Source organism: Eumetopias jubatus, unplaced genomic scaffold (genome assembly GCF_037043125.1).
Source record: "Eumetopias jubatus isolate StellerSeaLion01/CBP00866 unplaced genomic scaffold, mEumJub1_p1.0 scaffold_17, whole genome shotgun sequence".
Classification (NCBI taxonomy): domain Eukaryota; kingdom Metazoa; phylum Chordata; class Mammalia; order Carnivora; family Otariidae; genus Eumetopias; species Eumetopias jubatus.
Genome location: NW_028274823.1, coordinates 71,257,112 through 71,282,106, shown reverse-complemented (window position 1 = coordinate 71,282,106; position 24,995 = coordinate 71,257,112). Strand labels below are relative to the sequence as shown.

The 24,995-nt window shown below is 44.8% G+C and overlaps 1 protein-coding gene across 1 annotated transcript in view; it reads right to left on the bottom strand.

Moving 5' to 3' along the window:
• GALNT2 (polypeptide N-acetylgalactosaminyltransferase 2) overlaps window positions 1-24,995 on the bottom strand; it is a 179,051-nt gene that overhangs the window by 73,447 nt on the left and 80,609 nt on the right. The window contains exon 2 of the mRNA XM_028104528.2: window positions 11,236-11,329. Within this exon, the coding sequence (XP_027960329.1) occupies window positions 11,236-11,329 (94 nt within the window). The remainder of the gene's footprint in view (window positions 1-11,235; window positions 11,330-24,995) is intronic.

Sequence of the window (24,995 nt, the reverse complement as noted above, 5' to 3'; positions counted from 1 at the left end):
TGATCACCTATTTTATCCCGAATATTAGTAGAAGTATCAGAGTGAACAGAATGGAAGCTGATGCAAGGAAAGTACAGGTGGAGAAAGAGGGAGCCTATTAACCAGTACCACAGGACAGACACTTCACCCAGACCCAATCCACACCACACAATCACCCTGGAAAATATGTGTTATTACTGTGCCCATTTTACAGATTGGGGAACTGAGACTTAGAGGTTAACGTGCAAAATGATGGTACCACAACGCAAACCCAGGTCTCTCTCTTCCCAACTGTGGCCAACAACTCACTTTAAAGGAATTTTGGCGCAGCACCAGAGGCACCCCACAGGTCTGGGCAGGTCCCACTTCTGCCGGCAAGCACCCTCTCAGTTCCCCAGCCCCGCTCCCGCCCCGGGGGCCGGTGCGATGGAGTCTCTGAGTGGCAGCCCCGCGCCCGTCTCTTGAATGCTGACGTCCTCTGTGATTGGAGTCCGAAGGAACCAGGGAAGCTATTTCTCTACAAGTGTGGGAACATCTCTTCATCACAACCCCTAGCATGCAGCCACTACTTAGGAGTTTCCAGTGATGGAGAAGTCATCGTTTCAAGAGGAGCCAGAATTGCTGGCCCAGGCTTCCTTATCCACTAACAAAAACTGCCTGCCTGTGACCTCCACTCTCTGGAGTCTCAAATAAAAAGAAAAAAAATGAGACTTCAGCCTCTTTTCTATGGCAGCCTTCTGACCATTTGGACATCACGATTCCATTTTCCCCTTCTAAGCCCTTCTGTAAAAACATGCCGTTATTTTAAGTGCTCCTCATCAGATGCTGTTTCCGGCCCCCTCACGTCTGAGTCACATCATCTGGACCCACTTCAGCTTATGAGCGTCTCGGAAAACCCTGTGCCCGGAGCGGAACAGAGGAGTTCAGGTGTGGCATGCCAGCATGGAGAGCTCCAGACACCATCTGAATTGTTCTGGATGCTCAAGTTCCACTAAGAAAGCTTCAGACAATTTTACTTTAATAGCTTTATCACACTTCTGGCTACTGACCTGATCGATGTCCTCATTTTTTTTTTTCTTACTTGTTGGAAGGAGGGGTGGAAGGACATTAGAAGGTTTGTCTTTTCATGCTGGCTAGGGTGCAAGGAAACAGGCCCCCTTCTTTGGAAGACAATTTGGCAATTGATATAAAAAAAATCCTTGAACACATGCCTTGGACCTGGAGTTTCTCTTTTAGGGATTTATTTCAGGGAAGTAATTAAGGGCATATAAAGATTCACCTCAATGGATGTTGGCTGGAAACCCTCTATAAGTTCTACAATACAGGCTAAGTTCAAGGAGCTTAGGTAATGGGTACATTGCTGTCATGAAAAATGCTGTACAGGAAGTATTTCGGGACATGAGAAGGTGTTTATGATAGAATACTCCAGAAGAAACAAGTCCAGTGTGGTGCCGCATGTATAAAAATGTCGATGTAACCGGCTGGTAGGGGCTGCTTGTGGCCTGCCCTGAGCCATCCCGGGAGGAGAAGGGAGGCGGGAGGCGTCCTCCATGACAGACTCAGGGAGAACCCTGAGGTGCTATGACCGGGAGAGAGGAGCATGTGTGAGTAGACTTCCCAGCTAATCCCCCAAATCCTTAGCAGTGTTACTTGCCTGGTAGACTATTCGATATGTTTTATAAGAACTCACGAAAACACTGAAAAGCCCCAGAGCTGACTTAGACATTGTGTCTAGGGCCCCAGGCCTCCTGTACCTGGGCCTGGCCCATCTGGATGTAGACACTGGCTCGCCTTAGTCAGGAGCCTGGCTATACGCCCAGGACGAGTGTGGAGGAATGGGCGGTGCCAGAGTCACAAGGGTTACTTTGGGGTGGTAGAATTATGTGTGAATAATCTTCTTATTTTTGCTTATCTGAATTTCTTAAATATTCCACAAATAGCATATTGCTTGTTTTTAAACAAGATGCTTCCCCGAAGGACACTCAGCCACATATTCTCTTCTCCTGGACCTCGGGCCTGGGTCACAGCGGGGCACACGGAGCTCGCTGTCCCACGGCTGTCGCATGGGGCTCCCCAGACAGTGTGGCTCGCAGGGCACGCGGTGCAGAGAGATACAGGGGATGAGTGTTTGGCCCCAAGAAGCAAGGAAACTCTGACCCAGGCTACAACATGGATGAACCCGGAGGACACCGCACAGAGTGAAATACGCCAGTCACGAAAGGACAAGTACCGTATGATTCCACTTATCTGAGGTGTCGAGAGGAGAGAAGTTCACGGAGACAGGAAGTAGAATGGTGGCAGCCAGGGACTGGGGGAGGGAGAACGGGAGTTAGCGTTTCATGGGGACAGAGTTCCGGTCTGGAAAATGAGGAAGTGCTAGAGAGGGATGGAGTGAGGGTCGCGCAACAGTGTGAGTGCGCTTAATGCCGCTCGACCGTATGCTTAGAAATGGTTAAAATGGTAAATTTTATGTTACGTGTATCTTACCACGATTAAAAAAAAAAAAGCGCACAATGCGGGGGCCCAATAAATCCCTCAGAAGGAGAAAAGGTCAGGGGAGCATTTTTCCCGACTCTGCAGCAATGCTGAATAAATACACAAGTGGCTCATCTCATCTTTCTTTGGGCAGGTGGGAAGCAGGAAAGCTAAAACATTTCCATTAGCATCCGCGGCAATTCACACCGGGATTTGAGGTTCTATTACACATTTTGCCACTCCCATGTCATTCGTCTTTGCGTGAACGCGAGCAATTTCTGTTTTGAGAAATCAACCGTCTTGGGTAATGAAGCAACAGTGGGCCGGGCTGGGGTGGGAGAAGACACCACGATGGATGGTGGGGGACCTCCCAGACAAACCAAAATGTAATCAGGACTTCTCCCTTCCTTCTGTGTTTTTTCGAGGCCTCGCCCCCTTACAGGAGGTTATAATGGAACATGAGCATGACACCACGGTTTCAGAAAGACAAAAAGAGAATCTGCTCTTAAAGGACACATCACCATCTGAAGGACGAGAGCTCACTACGAAGGGCCTTGTCCCCAGCCAGCCTCAAAGACAGACCTGGGCCTTGCCACCCATGGCTCGTTTCTGTTCTTCATCGTCCTGGACCATCGGCCATCCTGCCTGCTAATCTCATCAGTCAGATCGAGAGAAGCTGAGGACACAAGAGGAGAAGGCACAGGAGGGCCAAATACTGGGAGAGACTAACTTTCAAAGCAGAAAGCTTTCTCTGTACCTGGGCGGGGGAGAAAAGATAAAATTCGTCTCCATCAGATTTTCAAAAAACAAAAAATTGACAAATAACCACTCTGTTTGAAACAACACTTTGAAAAATCAGCACCAAAAAGAAACTTCTGGGGCTGAAATGGAAGAATTGGTCCTGGAACCTCAGGACCAAAGGCCTTCCAGTCCAGACGTGAAATGTGCAGGGAGGGAGGCGAGAACACGAAGACGTATTCTTACCCCATCGCCAAGGCAGTGCAACCAGTGATTCTAATCTGGGAAGAGAGGTTGAAAGGCAACAGAAAGATGGAGTTAAAACAACAGAATCAAGGGATCTCAGTGAGAAAGTGTCTCTGTTTTACATAGAAGGAAAATGGAACTGCAAAACAGTCACTATTTTTCTAAGGCCAGATACCTGGGGGCGGTGCTGAGCCCTGAGGCCCAGGGCCCGGCTCAGGGTGCTGCCCTGTCCTTGTCCCCAAGCCCTATGCTCCTCAAAGACCGCTCTCACGTTCCAGTGGCTATGCGCCACTACTTCAGAAATGGCAAAAACCCTGGAAAGAGGACGTGGGCAGTGCCAGCCCAATGTGCTCTGGGGTTCCCGAATCTTGCAGCTCCTTCTCCACTTCTAGAAAGCAGTCGTCCTAGAAGAATGTGTCCACTTGAGGATGCTGTGTTCCCTCTCTGAAGCCAGTGGACTCCTTGGCAGCATGGGCGGGGCCAGCAGGACTCTCCCCATGAGCATGACCACGGCCTCCTCTGCAGGGCACCAGGACACCCACCCTGGGAGCGAAGAAAGCAAAGCACTCCCTCCTTTCTTTAGCCAACTGGCGGAGAACTATCAGACTTGTAAGCTGCCCGTGACGCAGACAAGGTGCAGTTCTATGGAGGTAAGTGGAGGATCCACGGAGTGACCGCTGAATTTAGGGAACTTCCACAGAAGGATTCCTGGCCCGCGTGACCTGAGGTCAAGAGCAGCCCGCTTCACAACCACACCCGAACTCCCTGATGACAGCAGAAATAAACAGAAGTGAAAGATGATGTTGACCAGATCTCTCACCCCAAGTCCCAGACCTCCTTCACGGACTGGGTTTCGACTGGAGAACTTGGTGAGGAAATCACAGGTCTCTAAAAGGCAAACGTTGGATGCGGTTGTTTATAAATTCGGCTGCTGGCACTCACATTTGTGGTTCTGCTCCTGCACAGCGCTCACAAAACCCTTCTCGGCTGTGCCCTGGCTCAGGGTGTGGCTTGGTCTGTGCGCCACAAGCCCCACGAATGGGAACATGCGTGACTGAGCTTCCAACAGAAACTGAAGGCCGGGACCCCAGCCTCCAGGCCTCCCCTCGGCCACAGCGACTTGACTGGCATGTTTTATTGAAATTCCAGATTCTAACCAAAGTAGGCGGGGCTGGGACAGGAAATCGAGTTAAAACAATAACCTGGGCTTTTGTGGCCACGGCTGACCCAAGAGCAGAGGTGTCCAGAGTGGGGACACGTAAGACACCCTTCTGGGGTAAAGAAACGGTAGAGATTTTCAAGTATTTTTCCTAATCCTTTATAATATCATATTTAAAATATGCTTTGGAATGCATCAATAAATTAGTATGGTAATATGTGTTTTATCTAGGAGTATTTTAAGAAAGAGAGAGAGTGAGATATACTCAAAATATTTTTTGCTAATAGGGTGTTTGGTCAAAGAAGCTGGTGCCGTTGCCCGGGAGCATCACTGCTATCTTTAATCTGGCTCTTACATCTGTCAGTGGGTTTTGTGGCCATGCTGGAAAACACCAGGCTCCTATATTCAGCTTCGTGCTGCCTCCTACCCATCTGTCTACAACTGCTAGATATCCAACACCTAGAACACAGGAAGCTACTGAGTTTCTGAGCAACCCACTTTACACAGTGGAAAGCGCGATGAGCAGTGGTTCCTTGCAGACCACAAAAGTCTGGCAGTGCCCGTCATTTTTGCGGGAAATATGTTTCTTAATCATAGCAAAATAACTTCTAAAGGAAAAACTCATGTGTATGCTGATTTAGTGAGAAAAAAAGGTCACAACGAAAACAGATAAAATCCTTTGGAAAAATAAAAGGACACGGTGCCTTCATCAAAAGTTATTAGTAATAACTCAAAAAAGAGGAAAATCAGTACATTCCTATCTCTGAAGAAAATCAACTATATAACGGCTGAAAACATGAAAGCCAGGGTCAATGCCACACTGAACTGATTGTAACTAGAGTATGACTCTAGTATATGTCCTGAAGATGGCTTCCCTCCTCCTCTTCATATATGTGTTAAAATCCACTAGAACACTTGTTTAACAGGAAGTCTCTCATTAATCCACACAGTAGAAGCATATCCTATTATTATAATAAAGAAAAGCTTATTAGCTAAGTATTCCATTCAGATGCTCCCCACTATGTGGGTAATGCCTGTTTTACATAGGAAGGAACTCTGGCTCGGGCTGCATGACTCATCCAGGAGTTGGGGAAGAAGAGAGGGGGCCACCCTAATGGATACATCTAATGCGAGCATGTACACATTCCCGTCTAGTGCATCTGGGACAATGGGAAGGGTGTTGACAAAGGAGAGCCTATACTCCCTGGGGTGATGTTTATCCAACCTCAGTAAGAAACACGAATGTACAAACTCTTCATCACCATAAAAGTAAAAATTCCACGAACCAACTTCCAGTTTCTGGTCCAGTGTGTAAAGAGCTTGGAAGTCATCACTCCATCCTAATAATAAGCAAAAAGCTGAACAAGGCAAAAAATCAACCAACAACTCCTCTTAGCTCACTCAGAGAAGTGAGATCATAGAGCACCCTGCTACTCTAAAAACTGGAGAGACCAACAGGTGAATACAGAGAATCACAGCTTGCTGGAGCAGCAACCTCTGGGGGAATCCCATCTGGGTAATGAAACCTGAACTGTAGTGGATGAACAGCAGGAGGTCACTGTGGACAAGCCCAAGAGATAAAAACTCCAGGGGCATCAGCCACAGGTGGGACCCCATGCCTCTGTGAGTTTTACCTCCAGGAGCTTAACTCGGTTTCTCATCATGAATACTGGGAGACAGATCTCTTCATGCTTCCAGCAGGGGGAGAAGAAAAAGAATCATTTTGAAATATGCCAGAGCATTCTGTTCTTAACAAGGCCTGCCCACAAGAGAAACTATTTATCACAGCTAACCTATTGGGAGTTTATCAGAGCCTAAGCAACCTGGGGAAAGGAAAATACTCAACTCCAGCCTGCCCCTAGCCTTCTACATGGAGGAAGGGAAATACTCCTTTTTAATCACCTCTGGCCACCCTGTCCCACCTCTGTGGGAGAGAAACTGAGAAGCATTTGTGAAGCTGACAGCCCAGGGGCACAGACCTATCATATGACTATGGCTTCCCCCTTCCTCTTCATATATGTCTTAAAATCCCTTCCCCATCTAGAACTGATCACCACATCACTAAAGGCCTATTTACTGGAGTTCCTTTTACCCAGCACATCATACCTAGTGCTGAAGAAAAACTTACAAGGCATACTAAAAGGCAAAAACATAGTTTGAAGAGACAAAGCAAGCGTCAAAACAGACTCAGATATGGCAGGGATATTGGGATTATCATACCATGAATTTAAAACAACCATAATTAATATGTTAAAAGCTCTAATGGAAAAAAGTAGACAACATGGAAGGACAAATGAATAATGTAAACAGAGAGATGAAAATTCTCATAAAAAATCATAAAGAATTACTGGAGATCAAAAACACTGTAACAGAAATGAAGAATGGTGCTGATGGCTGGGCACAGCTGATGGAAGAATCTTTGAGCTTGAGGATAAGACAGGAGAAACTTCCAAATGGAAAAGCAAAGATTAAAAAAAAATAATAACAAAACCTGAAAAAAATCAGAACAGAGTATCCAAGAAATGTTGGGCAACTACCAAAAGTGTACACATGCATGTGATGGGAATACCAGAATGAGAAGAAAGAGAGACAGGAATAAAAGAATTATTTGAAGTGATAATGACTGAGAATTTCCTCAAATTAATGTCAGACACCAAAACACAGCTCTAGGAAGCTCAGAGAACACCAAGCAGGATAAATAACAAAAATAAACAAACAAACAGAAAACATAAAAACAAAAACTATACTTAGACATAGCACATTCAAACTGTAGAAAATTAATGATTTTTTAAAAAACTCTTGGAAGAAGACAGAGGGGGGAAAAACAGCGTTAGAGAAACAAAGATGAGAATTCTATCCAACTTCTCAAAAACCATGCAAGCAAGAAGAGAGTGGAATGAAATATCTGAAGTGCTAAGAGGGAAAAAAAAAAAAGGCCAATCTAGACTTCTATACTCTGTGAAAATAATCTTCCAAAAGTGAAGGAGAAATAAAGACTTTCCCAGACAACAAAAATTGAGGCAATATGTTGCCAGTAGACCTGCCTTGCAAGATCTATTAAAAGAAGCTCTTCAGAGAAAAGGAAAATGATACAGGGCAGAAACTCAGATCTCCAGAGTGACAGTAAGAACATCAGAGAAGGAATAAGTGATGGTAAAATGACAACTCTAGTTTTCTTATCTTAATTATCTTAATCCATCTAATGATAACAGTTTGTTCAAAATAATAATAGCAACAATGTATTTGATTATGTATGCTTATATATATGTTTATGTACACACATATATGTGAAATGAATGACAGTGATGATATAAGGAATGGGAGGAAAGAATTCTTAATATTTTGTTATAAGATACACTGTGAAGAGGGCTAGTGCTATTTTAAATTAGACTTGGATTAGTTGTAAATACATATTGCAAACTCTAGGGCAATCACTAAAACTAAGGGAAAAAATAGGAGAGAAAAATGGAATCATGTAAAATGCTCAATGAAAGCTATGGAAAGCAGAAAAAAGTGCGGAAGACAAAAATAAGAAAGGAACAAGGGCAAGGAATAGAAAAGAGTAACAAATATGGTAAATATCAATACAGTTATATTAATAACCACTTTAAATGGCAATGGTCTAAATACACCAATTAAAAGACAGAGATTGTCAGAACAGATCAAAAAACAAGACCCAACTGACTGTATGTTATCTACAAGAAATCTGCTTCCAAAACAGAAAGCACTGAGCCCAGATGGGTTCACTGGTGAAATCTACCAAACATTTAAGGAACAAACCATACTAATTCTCTACAATCTCCTTCAAAATATAGACACAAAGGGAATACTTCCTAACTCATTCTATGAAGCCAACATTACCCTAACAACAAAACCAGACAAGGACATTACGAGAAAATAACAAACCAATATCTCTTATGAATATAGACGCAAAAATCAACAAAATATTAGCAAATTAAATCCAACAATGTATAAAAAGAATTATATACCATGACCAAGCAGGATTTATCTTAGGTATGCAAGGCTGGTTCAACATGTGAAAATCAATTAATGTAATCCACTTGACAAAATCCAACTCATTCATGATAAAAACTCTCAGCAAACTAGGAACAGAAGGAAAACTTCTTCAGCTTCATAAAGAACATCTACAAAAACCCTAAAGCTAACTTCATACTTAATGGTGAGAAACTAGAAGCTTTCCTCCTAAGATCAGAAATATGGCAAGGATGTGTACCACTTTCCAACATCATACTAGAAGTCCCAGCTAATGCAATAAGACAAGGAAACAAAAAGTATAATGTTTGCAGATGATATGACTGTCTATGTAGAAAACCTAAAAGAATCAAAAACTCCTAGAACTAATAAGTAATTACAACAAGGTTGCAGGATACAGGGTTAATATACAAAAGTCAATTGCTTTCTTATGTATGAACAATGAACAAGGGGAATTTGAAATTAAAAACACAATACCATTTACTTTAGTGCCCCCCAAGTGTGGTATAAATCTAACAAAATAGGCACAAAATTTATATGAGCAAAACTCTAAAACTGAGGATAAAAATAAAAAGAACTTTAAATAAATGGAGAGATATTCCATGTTCACAGGTAGGAAGCCTCAATACTGTCAAGATGTCCATTGTTATCAATTTGATCTATAAATTTGACACAATCTAAACAAAAAGCCCAGAAAGTTATTCTGTGGGTATCAACAGATTCTGAAGTATATAAAAGGCAACAAACAAACAAACAAACAAACAGAATAACCAATACAACATTAAAGAGAAAGAACAAAGTTGGAGCCCAGAAGTGGACCCACATAAATATAGTCAACTGATCTTTGACAAAGGATAGTCCTTCCAACAAATGGCGCTGGAACAACTGGACAACCACAGGCAAACAAGCAATAAATAAATAAATCTAGACACAAAACTTACACTGGACAACCACACGCAAGCAATAAATACATAAATAAGCAAATAAATAAATCTAGACACAAAACTTATACCCTTCTCAAAAATTAGCTCAAAATGGATCACAGACCTGAATATAAAACCAAATTATTGTAAGACTCCTGAAACATAATATAGGAAAAAAACCTAGATGATCTCTGGTATGGCGATGACTTTTTAGATAAAACATCAAAGGCGTGATCCATGAAAGAATTGATAAAGCTAAACCTCATTCAAATTTGTTTTAGGTAAGACACTGTAAAGAAAATGAGAAGACAAGCCAAAGATTGAGAAAAAATATTTGCAGACGACATATCTGATGGAGGACTGTTAAGCAAAATATATAAAGAGTGCTTAAAATTCAAAAGAAAGTTAGCAATCCACTTAAAAAAATGGGTGAAAGACCTGAATAGATGCCTCCCCAAAGGAGATAAACAGAGGTAAATGAGTATATCAAAAGAACTCAGTATCATATACCATTAGGGAAATGCAAATTTAAACAATGAGATTCTACTTCCCACCTGTTGTAATAGCTCAAATTAAAGACACTGACAACATCAAATGCTGCTGAAGATGTGGAGCAAGAGGAACTCTCATTCACTGCTGGTGGGAATGCAAAATGGCACAGCCACTTTGGAAGACAGTTTGGTAGTTTCTCACAACACTACACACAGTCTTACTTTATGATCCAGCAGTCTTACTCCTCGGTACTTACCCAGCTGACCTGAAAACGTACAGCTACAAAAAAACCTGCACACAGCTCTTTATAGCAGTTCTATTCACAACTGCCACAGCTTAGAAGGAACCAAGATGTCCTTCAGTAGGTGAATGGATAAACTGTGGTCCATTCAGACAACAAAATACTATTCAGTGATAAGAACAAACACACCAACAAGCCACGAAAAGACATGGAGGAACCTTCATTACACATTACTAAGTGAGACAAGCCAATCTGAAAAGGCAACATACAGTAATATGAGTCTAACTATATGACATTCTGGAAAAGGCAAAACTATGGAGACAGTTAAAGGATCTGTGGTTGTCAGGGATTGGGGGGAGGGAGGAATGAAGAGTCGGAACACAGAGGATGTTTAGGGCAGTGAAACTACACTGTAGGATACTGTAATGGTGGATTCATGTTCCTGTACGTTTGTTAAAACCCACCGAATGTACACCACCAAGAGTGAATCCTAATATGAACTATGGACTCGGGGTGGCTGTAATGTGTCAATGTTGGTACCCTGATTGTAGCAGTGGACTACTCTGGTGGGATATGTTGACACTGGGGGAAGTGCACACGTGTAGGAGCAGGAGGTATATGGGAATCTCTGTCCTTTATACACAATTTTGCTGTGAACCTAAAACTGCTCTAAAAACTAGTCTTTCAAAAAAATTTGGGAACCGATATACTATCTTGTGTTTTCTATTTTATTCTATTTTTTTTCTTGCAACAAATTTTGGTCATCTCCCAGTAAACTTATTTCACCATCCACTAATGGGCTTGAAGGAAGTCCCCAAAACATTGCTACAGGGCAGTGTCTCCAGCAGCCCTATGAAATCCATTCTCTATCCCTCAGGCTCCATAGGCCACATTCAGCTCATTCAGTTTCTGAGCAAGAGGACTTCCCAGCCACTAGCCACCAGCCACCAGCCCAAGGCTGGATGGGTCCCCAGGGGCTGCTGCAGTACCTGGAGGAAGGGTCTCCATGCTTTGTGCTTTCTCATCCCCGTTGCTGTGATGAAGATCTTTCTTTTTAATTGGGTCAATTTCATTCCAGTCCTCCTAAGGGGAACAAAGACACCAAATAAGTTGATCAGTTTTTCAAGCACACCTGCATTCACCAGTTCAATAAACAGTAAGTGTTAGGATGCCAGTGAGCCCCGGGGATGCAAATGATGAGAGAGAGAATGCCCATCTCCAGGACCTCCATCCCAGGACTTCTCAGACAGTGGAGAGGCGAGGGAAGAAAAGTGTGGGAGTGGGAAGGAAGATTTCCGCTTCCCTCTTCATTTTACATTTGCACTGCATATCCATGGGCAGGAAATACTCCGGAAATTCCCAGGGCTCTGTGGATCTTCGAAGGTAGGGAAGGGAGATGGGGAAAGTAGATTAAATAAAATAATTCAATAGTGGTTAAATTAAAGCCATTAAAATCACGGTAGCTCTCCAGACATCTTAGATGGTTTAAGGACACCCTAGGACCCAATTCTCCCTCCAGGCCCCTTGGAGCCCTCCTCTGAGGTTGCTAAATGATTTAATTCCACTGAATAACAGTGGAGGGAGAAAGGACCAGCCAAGCTTTTCCTAGGGCTTACTCTATTAAGACTGCCAATGGAACAGAGCTGTAAATTAAAGGTTTAATGTGAAACCAGAATAAGATATAAGCTCTGGCAGAATTTATTCAGCTCATCTGCACAAACAATTTACTCTAATCCATCAACATTAAATCAAACTAAAAAACATCTCCATGACCACAGAGCTAAATATACTTTTCAACTACTTGGAATCTGATTTCTGCGAATCAAGGAAGAAAGGCTTCTGTATATAACCCAGATCAGAAATGTCCCATGGCTAGTCATTTCCTACACAGACTTCTGTGAGCCAAGCAGATGCTGTCGGGATGATCTGCAGCATTAAGCCCTCCCTCGGGGGCGACCCGACCAGTTCCGCACAGGTCTGTCCAGCTAGCGTTCCTCTGGACCAGCATGGGCTGTGTGTTGTGCAAAAGCTGACCACTGGAGACATTTTGGCTCTTCAAAATGTAAAGTGAGCTGTGTAAGGAGGGCTATCCTCAGGGTCTGGGCCAAATCAGACACATTTTTCCCAAATGCAACTTGCTTTGCCAATGATCTGCATTTTTACTCAAACGGTACAGGAATTAAAGAGAAACCACGCCTAAGCTTCCTCCGTCTTGAGACCAGCTTTTCCTTCAGCTGCTTCCTCAGTGACGCAGCTGGGTTGGTCACCATGGAAATGATGGGTGGGGGCACCCAGGAGGATGACCCCACCGCAGAAAGAGCGGGCTGGTGAGGAGCCCTCCTGTGCCCTGCAGCCCTAGCCCCACCCAGCTGTCACAAGGCCTCGGGCCTTCAATGCCCCAAGTGCTGGGATTTTGAAGATTTTATCCCGCATTTTAACAAACGTATTAAAATGTATCTGTGTCCCAATTCGAGTATTTTTTACTGCAAAATTTTTTCCAAAGGTGTTTATAACTTGGCTTTTGAGCTTATTTGGTTAAAAATAAACTTTCAATTTACTATCGGCAATGATTTCGCAGCAAGCTTGGCAAATGCATGGGAGAGAGAGAATCTAACCTACTGCCTTTACAATATATGGAAAAATGTGAATACTAATTCAGTAAGTAACGAAGTAACCAGAGTCACGCTGTGCAGACTTTTAATTAAGCATTATTAATTCTTATTTTGCAGCTTGCTTGTAGCATTTTGTGGCTAATAACTTTTTCTCCCACAGGCATTACACTGGCTAATGGATCAAACCATTTAACCTTGTACTTGAACAAAATCAAAAGTGAAAGTTGCTGGTGGGGCCTGTGCCTTACTTTCTACGTGTAAGAACCAAGGCATTAGCTGTACCGTCGACAAAATCAACAGTGAGGCAGGTCACCCATCCATGTTTTCTTGCCAAATAAATGCTTCCTTCTCCCCACAGGCAAGACTGACGAGTCCGTAAGCAACATTCCTTAACCTCCCGACCCCCTGCCACTCCACCACGCCCACCACAAAACTAAAGCTGGAGCCCAGAACGTGCTGAATGGCTAAGTCCCAAAAAGGTGAAATGACGCTAAGTGTCATTTACGAATGCCTACTCTGCACCACCTGTTCTCGTCCCTGCCACGTCCACCCTGGCCGTTTATAATTCCTATTTCACAATGGGGATGTGGAAGATCAGGGAGCCTAAGCGGTTTGCCCACACAGGTCATACAGTGAGTAAGAAGCTAAAGGTGGCTTCTTCTCAATCAGGATGCAATTTAAACCAAGTTACAAGAGCCCGAGTCTCACAATATCATAAAAATCCAAGGATACGTTTCTAAGAGGTCATTCGCAAAGGACTCTTTTATTCTGGACTCCCGAGTCAAGAACTGCAAATTACCATGGTAACTACCTGCTCCTAGAGTAAAATGAGGAAGAAAAGGAGGAACTGCTGAGGCCGCTAACAGAGCGCTTAGGAGGTGCCAAGCCCCATTCTAAACATTGCACACACACTGATCTTCCTTACGGTCCTTACGGTGCTCTTATTAGCCCCATTTTACAGATGAGGAAGTTGAGGCACTGACAGCTTACGTAGCACAAAGGACACAACAAGGCTAGATTCGAACCTCGGGGGATTTAGTATTGATTCTGTGGTCTCAATCATTCTCCTGTACTGCCTTTAGATAAAATATCTTCGCCCTCTACCAACTAGATAAACACAAGTGAAGCAAAACAATGTATTAACCATTCATCTCAGGATATGTCTGATCACTGTAAGTTCCTGATCGTTCAGGATCACTGATTGGATTCACTGGCTGAGACAGCCACTGCCCGTGTACGACCCACCACCTGTCAACCCCTCACCCTTCCACACACTTGTCATGTTCCACTCTCTTCCCGTAACCCTGACCCATGGCCTTTGCTGGACTGAAGAAGGTCCCCAGAGACATGGTGGGGACCAGGCAGCTGCACCTTGGCCGAGCGTGCCCGATGGGGTGCAGACAAGCATCCAACAATGATGGCACAGTGTCACACACCCTGAAGACTGTGGGGGCAGGGCACTCTGGCAGGAGTGTCGAGAAGGCTCTGAGAAGCCTGTGCACAAGAAGTGGCACCTTGGCAGAGATCTGAGGGGGTCAAGAATTGACCTGGCAAGATGAAATGATGGGAGTAGGGAGATGAAGTTTGTGATGGAATGAAGAGCCTGAAAGACAGAAAACAGACATGGAAGCGGCAAGATACTGAGACTTGAGACTTGTTTTCCAGAAACATCGCTTTGTCTGTAGCGTAGGGAGCAGATGGAGGGGACAGAAGAGAGGCCAGGGGGCCATGAGGGCAATGAAACAAGGGACCATGGTGAGCTGGCTCAAATCCGGATCCTGGAGATGTAGAGAGGAGGTCGGCATAGCCATGGGGCAGTGACTGGAAGGGGAGAGCAAGAAGGAAGGAAGGAATCAGAGCTGCAGGTTTTCTACCTGGACGTTTCAGCCAGGAGAGGCACTCACCACTCAGGAACACGAGAAAGTAGTGTGGGTGGGGTAAGGAGGGCCCTGGAAAATAGAGATGAGTCTGTTTGGGAAATGTTGGGGTTACAGAGAGATACCAAACACAGAACACACACGGCTGTAGCTCTGGAAAGGCAGGAGACAATGGAAGCTGCCAGTGAGCATGTGAGAGCATCCAGGGAGGGTGTGAGCTGAGTGAGAATGGGTCCCGCAGTGGCGGGGGGGGGAGATGCTAACACTCTAGGGGCAGGCAGGACACACAGCAGGTTGGGAAGAGCTGTGGCCCAGGAGCTGGAGCCTCGGGTTCAAGCCATGGGGGTCTGAGGATACCACCAGCCTCTATCCACTGGGCCACTAAGCTGAAGGTCGCACGGCCCGAGCATTCCTGGGGACCAGGTAGACCCAGCACTTTCTTATACTTTCTACCTATTTCACGTACGTTTGGTATCCAAAAGCACTTGAGGTCCTTGGAGGGCAGGAGGGCCTTGTCACATTTCGTGCATATCCCCACGGGGCACCAAGTGTGGTGCTGGTTGTATGTTGGTTCCATAATAATAAACAGAGTTGAAAAAAAAAAACCCACGCTACTTACTCAGATTGATTTGACTGGCTTCACCCACTCTGCAGCGGAAGCATTTCATTACAACCACCCCCCCCCGCCATACATCTACATACATTATGAGACTTATTTACACCAGTGGCTCGTTTCACAGGGGAAACGCGTGGAATGTAAATATGTGGAGAAGCCGCTCGTGCCCATGACCCACTGACAGCCAGGATGTGCTACCAACTGATCTATTTGTCTGCTCCCTGTTAAGAGAAAATGATGCAGTGACAGACAGGTCCTCTTTTTAGTGACAAGGAGAAACTGCTGAGATTAGAGGAGTAATGATGTGGTTTGATGCTGGGTCAGAATTTGCAGAGAATCCAAAGCCCGTGATCTGGTAAGCCTGCTTTTCTTCCCCAGGCTGCAGCCCCATCTCTGCGTTGGCTCTCCCACCCTCCACCCTCCGAGGAGGGCTGTCGACACCGATGCATAATGACTAACCCACAGACAGCCCATGCTGCTGACCAATGTGGACAAGGGCAGGCTCAGTGGTTCTGGCCCAACACTGGACTCTGTCAGGGAAGTTTAAGCAGAGGTCTGCCAACCACATCACCAATCATGGAGCAGGGAGGATGCTGTTGCCCAGCTCGACTTTCCCATTTTGACAACACTGCAGGAAAGACCCGGAGAGCCCCATATGGCACGAGACAGTCTCGCCTCTGTTAAACAGTGTTTGAGCCATATAATGTAAACTCAATTTCCTGTCCTTCTCCTTACTAAGTGACCTGAGCTCTCAGCTGCTATTATTCGTATTTGAATTGGGTGAGTTTCCATGGAGTCTTTAGAAGCTCTAGATATGCCCTTCACCCACATTGTTCTTACAAATGTGTACAACAGAAGCAGTCTATTACCTGGAGCACAAATGGCATTAAATCAGGCCGGGACAGAGATCAGATGGAAATAAATGACTAAGTGATATCTATTTATCTACCGTAATTAGAGAGTACAATAGCCAAAATTCATCCTGTTTCCAAGAAGATAAAAGAGCAACGAGTTTTAATAAAACGGCATTCTTTTCAGAAACAGTAAATCCAGTAGGTTGGCTTATTGAGTAGTTATGAAAATTAATTAAGTGTAAATATAGCTTCAGTGATTAAAAGAATATTCCCCATCATATTCCCAATATGATCTGTCTCTGTTTCAAAACAAGAAGAAATAAATAACAAGTGGGCTTGGCTTTTGCCAGAGCCAGGTGTCAGTGTGTCCCGCCAGGTGTCGGGGCAAAAAGGCCAGTGTGGGGGCAGCAGAGAGGGTCAGCTGGTTTTGCGAGCAGCCTTTTGTGTATGAATAGATTGTCATCAGCTTGTTCGGGGCACTGTTTCGTCACTGTTTCTTGTCCCCGATGAGAAAAGCGACCCAGAAGGGCTACGTGACTTATCGTGTTATCAACCACTGCAAAACAAGTACCCTCAAAACTGAGAAGCTTGAAACAAGAAACATTTATTATCTCACACCGCTTCTGAGAGTCAGGAATCTGGGTGGCTCTGGCTCATGGTCCCCCATGAGGCTGCAGTGAAGATGTCAGCCTGGGCTGCCACCATCTTGGGTCTGACTGGGCCGAGGAGCTGCTCCCAAGATTGTTCACTCACATGGCTGCTGGCCAGTGGCCGCCGTGCCTCACCACGGACTCAGGCAGAGGGCTGCTTGAGCGCCCTCACAACATGGCAGCCGGTCTCCCCCAGAGTAAGAGATCTGAGAAGAGAGGAAGGCTGGGGGAGACAGAGGGAGAGAAGCAGACACCAGGACTCCTTTTACAGCTTAGTCTTGGAGACCAGACGCTGTCACACCAGCACGTTCTGCTGACTAGGAGCACATCACTATGTCCAGCCCACAGTCAAGGGGAGGGGAATTAGATCCCACACTTTGAGAGAAAGACCGCCAAAGAATTGGTGAGCACATTCTAAAATCACTTCGTGTGTCAATGCCTAAGACTGAGAGTGGCAGAGATGAGGACAGAATATTCCACAGGGAGACAGAACACTGCTGTGACCCAGACAGTTATCCCCACACTGGGGTATGGGAGCCATGAGGTGATGGGCGTCCCAAGAGATGAGTCACAAAAGGGTCAAGTCTGCCCAGTAAAAAATGTTTTACTTCATCTCACGCTGACCTCTTGTCCACAGTCCAATATAAAGACTAACACCGCTTACAGTAACACGTTTGAATCATGAACCATCATCGAAGCAAACATGCTTACCCACATAAAACTAGATGATAAAGGTCGGGGTATACTGCGGACTCAGCAGAGGCCGTCTTCATAAATTTTAAATGGCTAACATTGTATTTGTTAACAGAGATAAAAATATCACTGTGGAAGGAAAAAAGAAAATAAATAGGTTTTTAATCTGCCGTTACTGAAATATATTTTGTCACTGTTAAATTATTTCAGCCGACTAGACCATATGCTCGGAGGCAGATTAAGTAACCAAAAATACCATCTGAATGACTACTTGATTTTTTTCCTCATCAACTGTCTACTTTCCACTGTTATTTAATGACTGTTCAGTGATCACCACCACCACAACCAATCCGTACAGCAATATTCAAGTTCGGGGGGCGGGGGGGGGAGGTCAGATAGCCAGATCTTTTAAAAAGATGTGATCATTTATATTTCCACAGCCCACTGACACTGAAAACTAACTAAATTGTTTATTTGAAAGCAATTTTTTTTTAAAGAGCAGACTTAGTTTCCTGCTAAAGACCAAGACCTCCCACACCCCAGCATTCTCATTACGAAGTGATCCACAGAGGAACAGAAGGACTATTTACTGTTTCTAATTCTTCAGGGTGGGTATCCCACCAGATTAGTGCAGAGGAATAATTCCTAGGTCTTCTTATGAGAGGATGAAAACACCTGCTGATGTAAAGTGTCACTACTGAAATTTTACTTTCCAAATAGGGTATGTGATCCATTAACAAATTGGTAAATATAATTTTAACTCACTGGGAAACAGAATGTTCAGGGGAAGCTTCCTTAGCTAGGCTAGGAGTCAGGTCACTCTGAACATGACCAAACTTCAGTTAAAACCAGAAGCCTGTACCCTACAGACGCTGATATCTATGCATTTATAAAAGAGATAGTTTCTAGAACATTGTATATCAATTATACTTAGATAATAATCTCTTTTTAAATCAAAGCAATGAGACATGAAAATAACTGGGGGAAATAAGGTTTCTGCTTCTAAATAAGAGTTCCCACTGAAAGCAATAACTTAAGAGGAAGAGTGTTCTCCTCCCTCCTAATCATCATCAGAATAGGAAGGGGACATAATATACCGTAGGGACCAGAACCATGCAGGCTCAGTCACTCAACCATTTCTGAACATGCATTTTGTGCACGGGCACCAGTGAGAGCCCCCAACGCCGTATTTCATCGCTTGGGGAGAGCGAGTCAAACAAGCTGGAAGAGTAGGGTGAGAGTCCAACGGCAGCCTCCTGACAGTTTCCAAAACCTTTATTCAGGTAAGTATCAAAAGATAAGAAGGGGGGCGCCTGGGTGGCTCAGTCAGTTAAGCATCTGCCTTCCGCTCAGGTCATGATCTCAAGAGTCCTGGATCGAGCTCTGTATTGGGCTTCCTGCTCAGTGGGGAGTCTGCTTCTCCCTCTCCCACTCCCCCCTGCTGTGTTCTCTTGTGTGTGCTCGTGTGCGCTCTCTCTCTGTCAAATAAATAAAAATAAAATCTTAAAAAAAAAGATAGGAAGGGTTTTAGCATCAGGATCTGGGTAGAGCTGCAACAGAAGAAAGAAGACAGAAAGGCCAAGTCTCCTGGCTTTCTCCAAGGCCTGGTCCTTGCCGCAGCTTGGGGATGGGGCCCAGCGTGGGCGTTTTCTAGAAGCTCCCCAGGCAGCTCTCTAATGCACAGTTGGGTTGAGAACCACTGGCTTCACTTTCCCATTCATTTCTCCAACTGAGTTCATGAAACTCAAAGCTGCTAAAATAGAAGGGGCACATTTCTACTGTGGGTTCAAGTCACAGGCTGCTTCATACATAATCACTTGCTCACAAATAAAGGTCACTGCTTTGTTTATTGTACAGTGTCGTCTCAAAGAAACGTGGGCTGGTGAGAAATACCGTGGGGCTGCTCGTTATTTGGGAGCTGTAATGATCAACTGTACTGAAGTCATGAGTTAGAATAACATTGCTTTTTATCCTCTGTTATTTAACTTTTCTAACATGCAGAGGGCCAGGTGCATCATCCTGCACACTCACTCCATACAAGGCCATTCAATTGCCTTCATTTAGTCAAAATCTTCCCGTTTAAATCCCCATGGCCATGTACCGATGAAACGTCCATCAGTGACATTTCATGTGCCTGCTCAATCCAGAAACTCTAGAGCCTGAGATGTGACGAGGAAAGTTTCGGGATGTGTCGTGGGAATGAGAAACTGATCCTGGTCTATCTCTATCACCTTGGGCAACTCAGGGCCTCAGGTTTCCATTATGCAACATAGAAATTTAAAAACCCCTCTATCCTATCCCATGAAATGTGACAGGGCTCCAATGGGCTGTAAGGCATTATACAAGTTAGACACTGAGTCCCATTACTGAGAACATCAAACTTGCCTTCTTCCAATCTGAGGGACCTGCCTCACCCCTCTTTTTCTTATACTACTCAGGCTACTGGACATCAACCTTCCTCCCCATCATTAGCACATTCACTGACTTGTTAACATGCAGACATGTTACTTCTTTGGTCTTCCTTCCCTAAACCCTAAACCTCAGTCTCATCATGAGGAAAACATTAGATAAACCCCAAATGTGGGATATTTTTACCAAATCCTTGACCAGGACTCCTCAAAACCATCAAGCTCATCAAAAGCAAGGACGGCTGAGGACTGTCACAGCCCAGGAGCCGAGAAAGATCTGACAACCGAATGTAATGTGGGATCTAGCCAAATATTAGAAAAGAGAAAGAACATTAGGGAAAAACTCATGAAATCTGAATAAAGTAGGGACTTCAGTTCATAATAATGTATCAGTATTGGTTCTTTAATTGTAATGCATGTACCATACTAATTTGAAATGGTCATTACACGGGAAACTGGCTACAAGGTATATGAGAATCTCTGCACTGGTATTCCTGGTTTTTCTGCAAATCTGAAACTCTTCTAAAAAAATAGTTAAAAAAATTTTTAAACTAAATGGGTGCATAGATCTTATTTACATAAAAGGAAAATAATTACATTAAACACTCCTGGTCCAACATCTGTCAGCTATGTATTTCTAGGGTATCTGTCAATTTTTTAAGAGCAATTTTAACTCCACTCCCTCTCCCCGCAGGAAGCTAAGGTGTGAATCTCTTGATAAATGCTAATTTTTAGCCAATTTTTGCAATGAGACACAGAGCCCAGGAGCAATCTATTTCACACCACAACTCTCTTTTGCAAGAGCCATCCTAAACCCCCATGCTCACAGTAGATGACCAAAGCAGTAGGTGGCCCAGAGCAGGCGGGAGCCAGCAGGCTACTAACATGCAGCTTTTCCTTATTCCTGCTTCTAAGTAAGAGTTCATGAAGCAAGACGGCTCTCGGGCCCGGTCATAAACATTCCCGAACGCAGGAGAAGCAGGCGTTTTAATACAGAGGCATGGGCTGCCAGAATTAGAGCCCACAAGCTAGCTATTTCAGGAGCCGTTTATGGCCTCATTTTTTATTACTTGATCTGTTTCCACCTCTCTCTTCCTGTAAACAGAGAAACAGCTTCTCCTATTTGGGGGAAGGGGGGGGTCTCAGACAAAAGCCCCTTCTTCACTGCTGCTCTACTTCTTGTTCTGGAATTTTCAACATTAGCTGAAGCAGGTTCTCTTACTTTAGAGAAATGCTGAATTGCAGCAACCTTGACAAGAAAATGTCTTTTTTACAAAAAGAAAATGTATTTTAGAAAATTACTGGGGCGCCTGGGTGGCTCAGTCAGTTAAGCGCCTGACTCCTGATTTTGACTCAGGTCATGCATGATCTCAGGGTCGTGGGATCAAGCCCTGCATCAGGGTCTGCACGTGGCGGGGAGTCTGCTTGAGATTCTCTCTCTCCCTCTCCCTGTGCCCCTCCTCCTGCTCGTGCACACACTCTCTAAATAAAATCGTAAAAATTAAAGGAAATTATGTCCCCCGTGACTTTTGCAAAGATCAGTTGTATATTAAAGTTAGGAAATAATAATTCCCAGTAGACGAGAAAAAAGCGGGAAGAGAAAGGTTAAGCAGGCCGTCGGCACGGCCAGCAGGGAAAGACAGGTGGCCGAGATTCCCCACCTCGCCTCTACGTTCCACACCCACGCCACCCCACCTTCCCCCACCCCAACGGCCACCAGCATTCCTCCAAGCTTGGCAGCACCCTGACTTGTGTGTCAATACCCTAGTGGAGATGCTTGGCCACTTTGCTTCAGCTCACGGCTGGACTGGGTCTTACAGAACTGCGCCCCAATGCTCCGCTGTCATCAGTTGGTGCTGCCCACTTGTCCACTTGCTGAGTAAATCCCACCTGCTGGGGGCCCAAGGCCCCTAGGATTGGTTCCTTCCTTGCTCAGCTCTGTAACCACTGGGAGTCAGAACTCTCTAAGGGAAAGATCCTCCATGGACATCAGACCTGTTTTGAAGAGCATCTCCAGGAGAAAAGTAGGAAGATGATGTGGACCCACCTGGGTCTTTTTAGAAAATCAATGCGTGTGGCTAGAAGACCAGAGACACCACGTGTGAGACACAGCTCAGGAGATGCATGTCATGTGCAGTGAAGGAAAACAAACCCATGAGCATCTCAGTGAGACGGTGGGGAGGACTCTTCTGAAGTTTCTAACAATGAGTAACAGCAAATGGGAACGACGCAGCATTTACCTTTATGAATTTAAAATTTACTGTTCTCATTAACATTCTCTTCATCTGGGGTTCGATGCCTCCCGGCCTGCCATATGAACATCACCTAAAAACCCTAGAATGGCTGTCTGAAATCTGGTTTTCTCAACGGGCTCTCATTTTATTAATTCCAAGTTTTTCTTTCACAAAGGATTTGTGCAAACAGAACACCCGCCGTCCATCATCAGCCCATTTTATAGATAAGCAAACACGTGGGGAAAGGCGGTTGAGGTGGGAGCACTCCCGCCTATTAGTGTTTTTTCCATAGCTCCAGGCTCTTTTCTTTGGAGGTTATTTCCCTCAGATCACAGAAGCCATGAGGAGCGTTCACATCCATCCCCTAGTGTGAGGGGCATGCAGCTAGACTCTGCACCCAAAGACAGGGAAAGCCCAACCCAGCTGGGCACCGTCTGCTGGCACGTTCCATGGATGCTGGTTGCCCCAGGAGCCTCCCTCCCTCTTGTGTTCTGTCGTGGGACAGGACAGACAGCTCCGGTCAGGGACAAGCTGTGTGATCCCTCCACCCCTGGCACATTTATCTACACGTTCGTTCTCTGCCTCCGACAGCTGGGACATTTTCCACACTATTCCAGTATGTGGTATTACAACATGGGTTGCAAAGGTCCCACTATCTTATTAAAGAGCAAAAGGAGAGGGTGTAAATTAGTTCAGCCTGACTGGGAAGCAACTGGGCACCACACATCAAGAACTAGAAAGACACTTAAGACCTTTAAGCTAAAAAACTGCATTTCTGTGAGCATATCCTAATGAATTAACCCAGAATAAGGAAAAAATCTTATACATGAATGTTACAGCACTGTTTCTAAGAAAAAAAAAGTATTCACCAATAAGAGGTTGGTTAAATTATGTTATAGCCCCTCAAAAGAATATTATGCAACCATTAAAAATTATAAGGATCACACAGCCATATGCAAATGCTTATAATATGTTAAATGAAAAAGCAGGAAACAAAATTTTATGTACACAATGAAACAACTATATAAAACTACGTAGCCATATGGATTAGCTTGGAATGAAACGCACTAAAATAAAAATGGTTGTGTTAGAGTGAAGAATAATGAGTTTTGTCTCTACTTCTCAAACTTTCTGTCATGTTTTTAAATTACCTTCATGAATAATAAATTTAAACACAGACACGTTTAGGTTGGAACTTCCAACTTATGCACTATTTCACATCATTAAAGGCATCATGGCAGTTGGCTTGCATCTGGCCAGAGGGTACGGATACCGCCCAAAGCGGCTGGGGAAGCCTGTGGGGGCACAGGGGCTGTTCCTAGAAACGGGTGTGAGCCTGGCCTCTGCTTGCAAGGTGTGAGGTCAACACACTATTCTAGAAGCCCGGGAGGTCTCCCCTCCCCCCAGGAATTGGAAGGGCCCCTGCTGTTCTGGGCAGGGTTTGGCACTGCCAGGCCTATGGAGGGGCCTGTCTCCTCTGTGTGCATGTTTCCCTACTGAGTGTAACTTCCAGAAACTGGTCAATGAAAGACCAAATTGATCTTGTGCGCTTATGGCCACTGCTGGCGCTGACGTTTTGAACTAAGAGGCACACTGGGCCCTAACACTCAGTTCATGGGCAAGTTCTTGCGCAGAGAGAAAGCAAAGCGTGCTCTTGCACCAGGTTGCCTGTCCCTGGCTCGACAGCCCGTTCCTCCAACATGAACACGGAGGGGATGGGAATGACAATGGCGGTGATGTCATCTCCACAGAACAGACATTTACAGAAAGTTCCTAAGTGCCAGGAGGAGTAGGGTAGCTGGATGTATGCTCTTTCTGTCATTCTTCTTAGCATTCTGGAGATGCAGTGTTAATGCCTCCGTTCAAAGACGAGAACATTGAGAACCAAAAAGAGAATTGAAGGCCTGTGGCAAACAGGAAGCGCATCCAGGGTCATACCCAGGTCTCCCCGGCCCAGGGTCCCTGCTCCATCCACAACACCCAGCCAGGTCTGGGACGGACTGGCTGACTCCGTGCCCACCCGGGTAGTTAGAATGACTAAATCCAGCTCATCTAAGTGAAGTGTCCGGCTCCCAGTTTGTAAGACAGTAACTGGGGAATCCTTCCTCTTATCTTCTCTTATTCAATTTCAGAAAATTACAATCTTACATTAGTATTTCATTTCAAAGGCTGCTCTTCCTATTCACATGCTTTATCTCATTTAATCATAATGGGAAAGTTGGGGAGAAGGTGATCCGCTACAGGGGACTCAGGCTTTGCAGGCAAATTCAGATTCCTGCTCTGGAGCCCACAGCAATAGGAATCGTGTTTTCCACCCATGGTGATGTTGCAAAATTAAATGGGATAACATGCATGATGACGATGATGCTGGCAGGGTCTGACACATAGTAGGTTCTCAATAAAAAGTGAGGCACAAGAAATCACCTGAGTTACCCAAGACCCCATAGTTACTGATAACCAGTCACGAGCCTTCTTTCCACTGCAGACCCACAGAGTCTGTGGGATTCAGGAATGGCCACCAAGCTGTGCCGACTCCACAGAATTCATTCCAAGTGGTGCTTGTATATCACCTCTACTGCACACTGAGATCTTTTTTTTTTTAAGATTTTATTTATTTATTCATGAGAGACACAGAGAGAGAGAAGCAGAGGGAGAAGCAGGCTCCCAAGGAGCTGGGAGCCCGATGCAGGACTCGACCCCAGGACCCTGGGCTCATGACCTGAGCTGAAGGCAGACACTTAACCATCTGAGCCACCTAGGTGCCCTAGTTTTTTGTTTTTTTTTTTAACGCTGCATTCCAAAGAG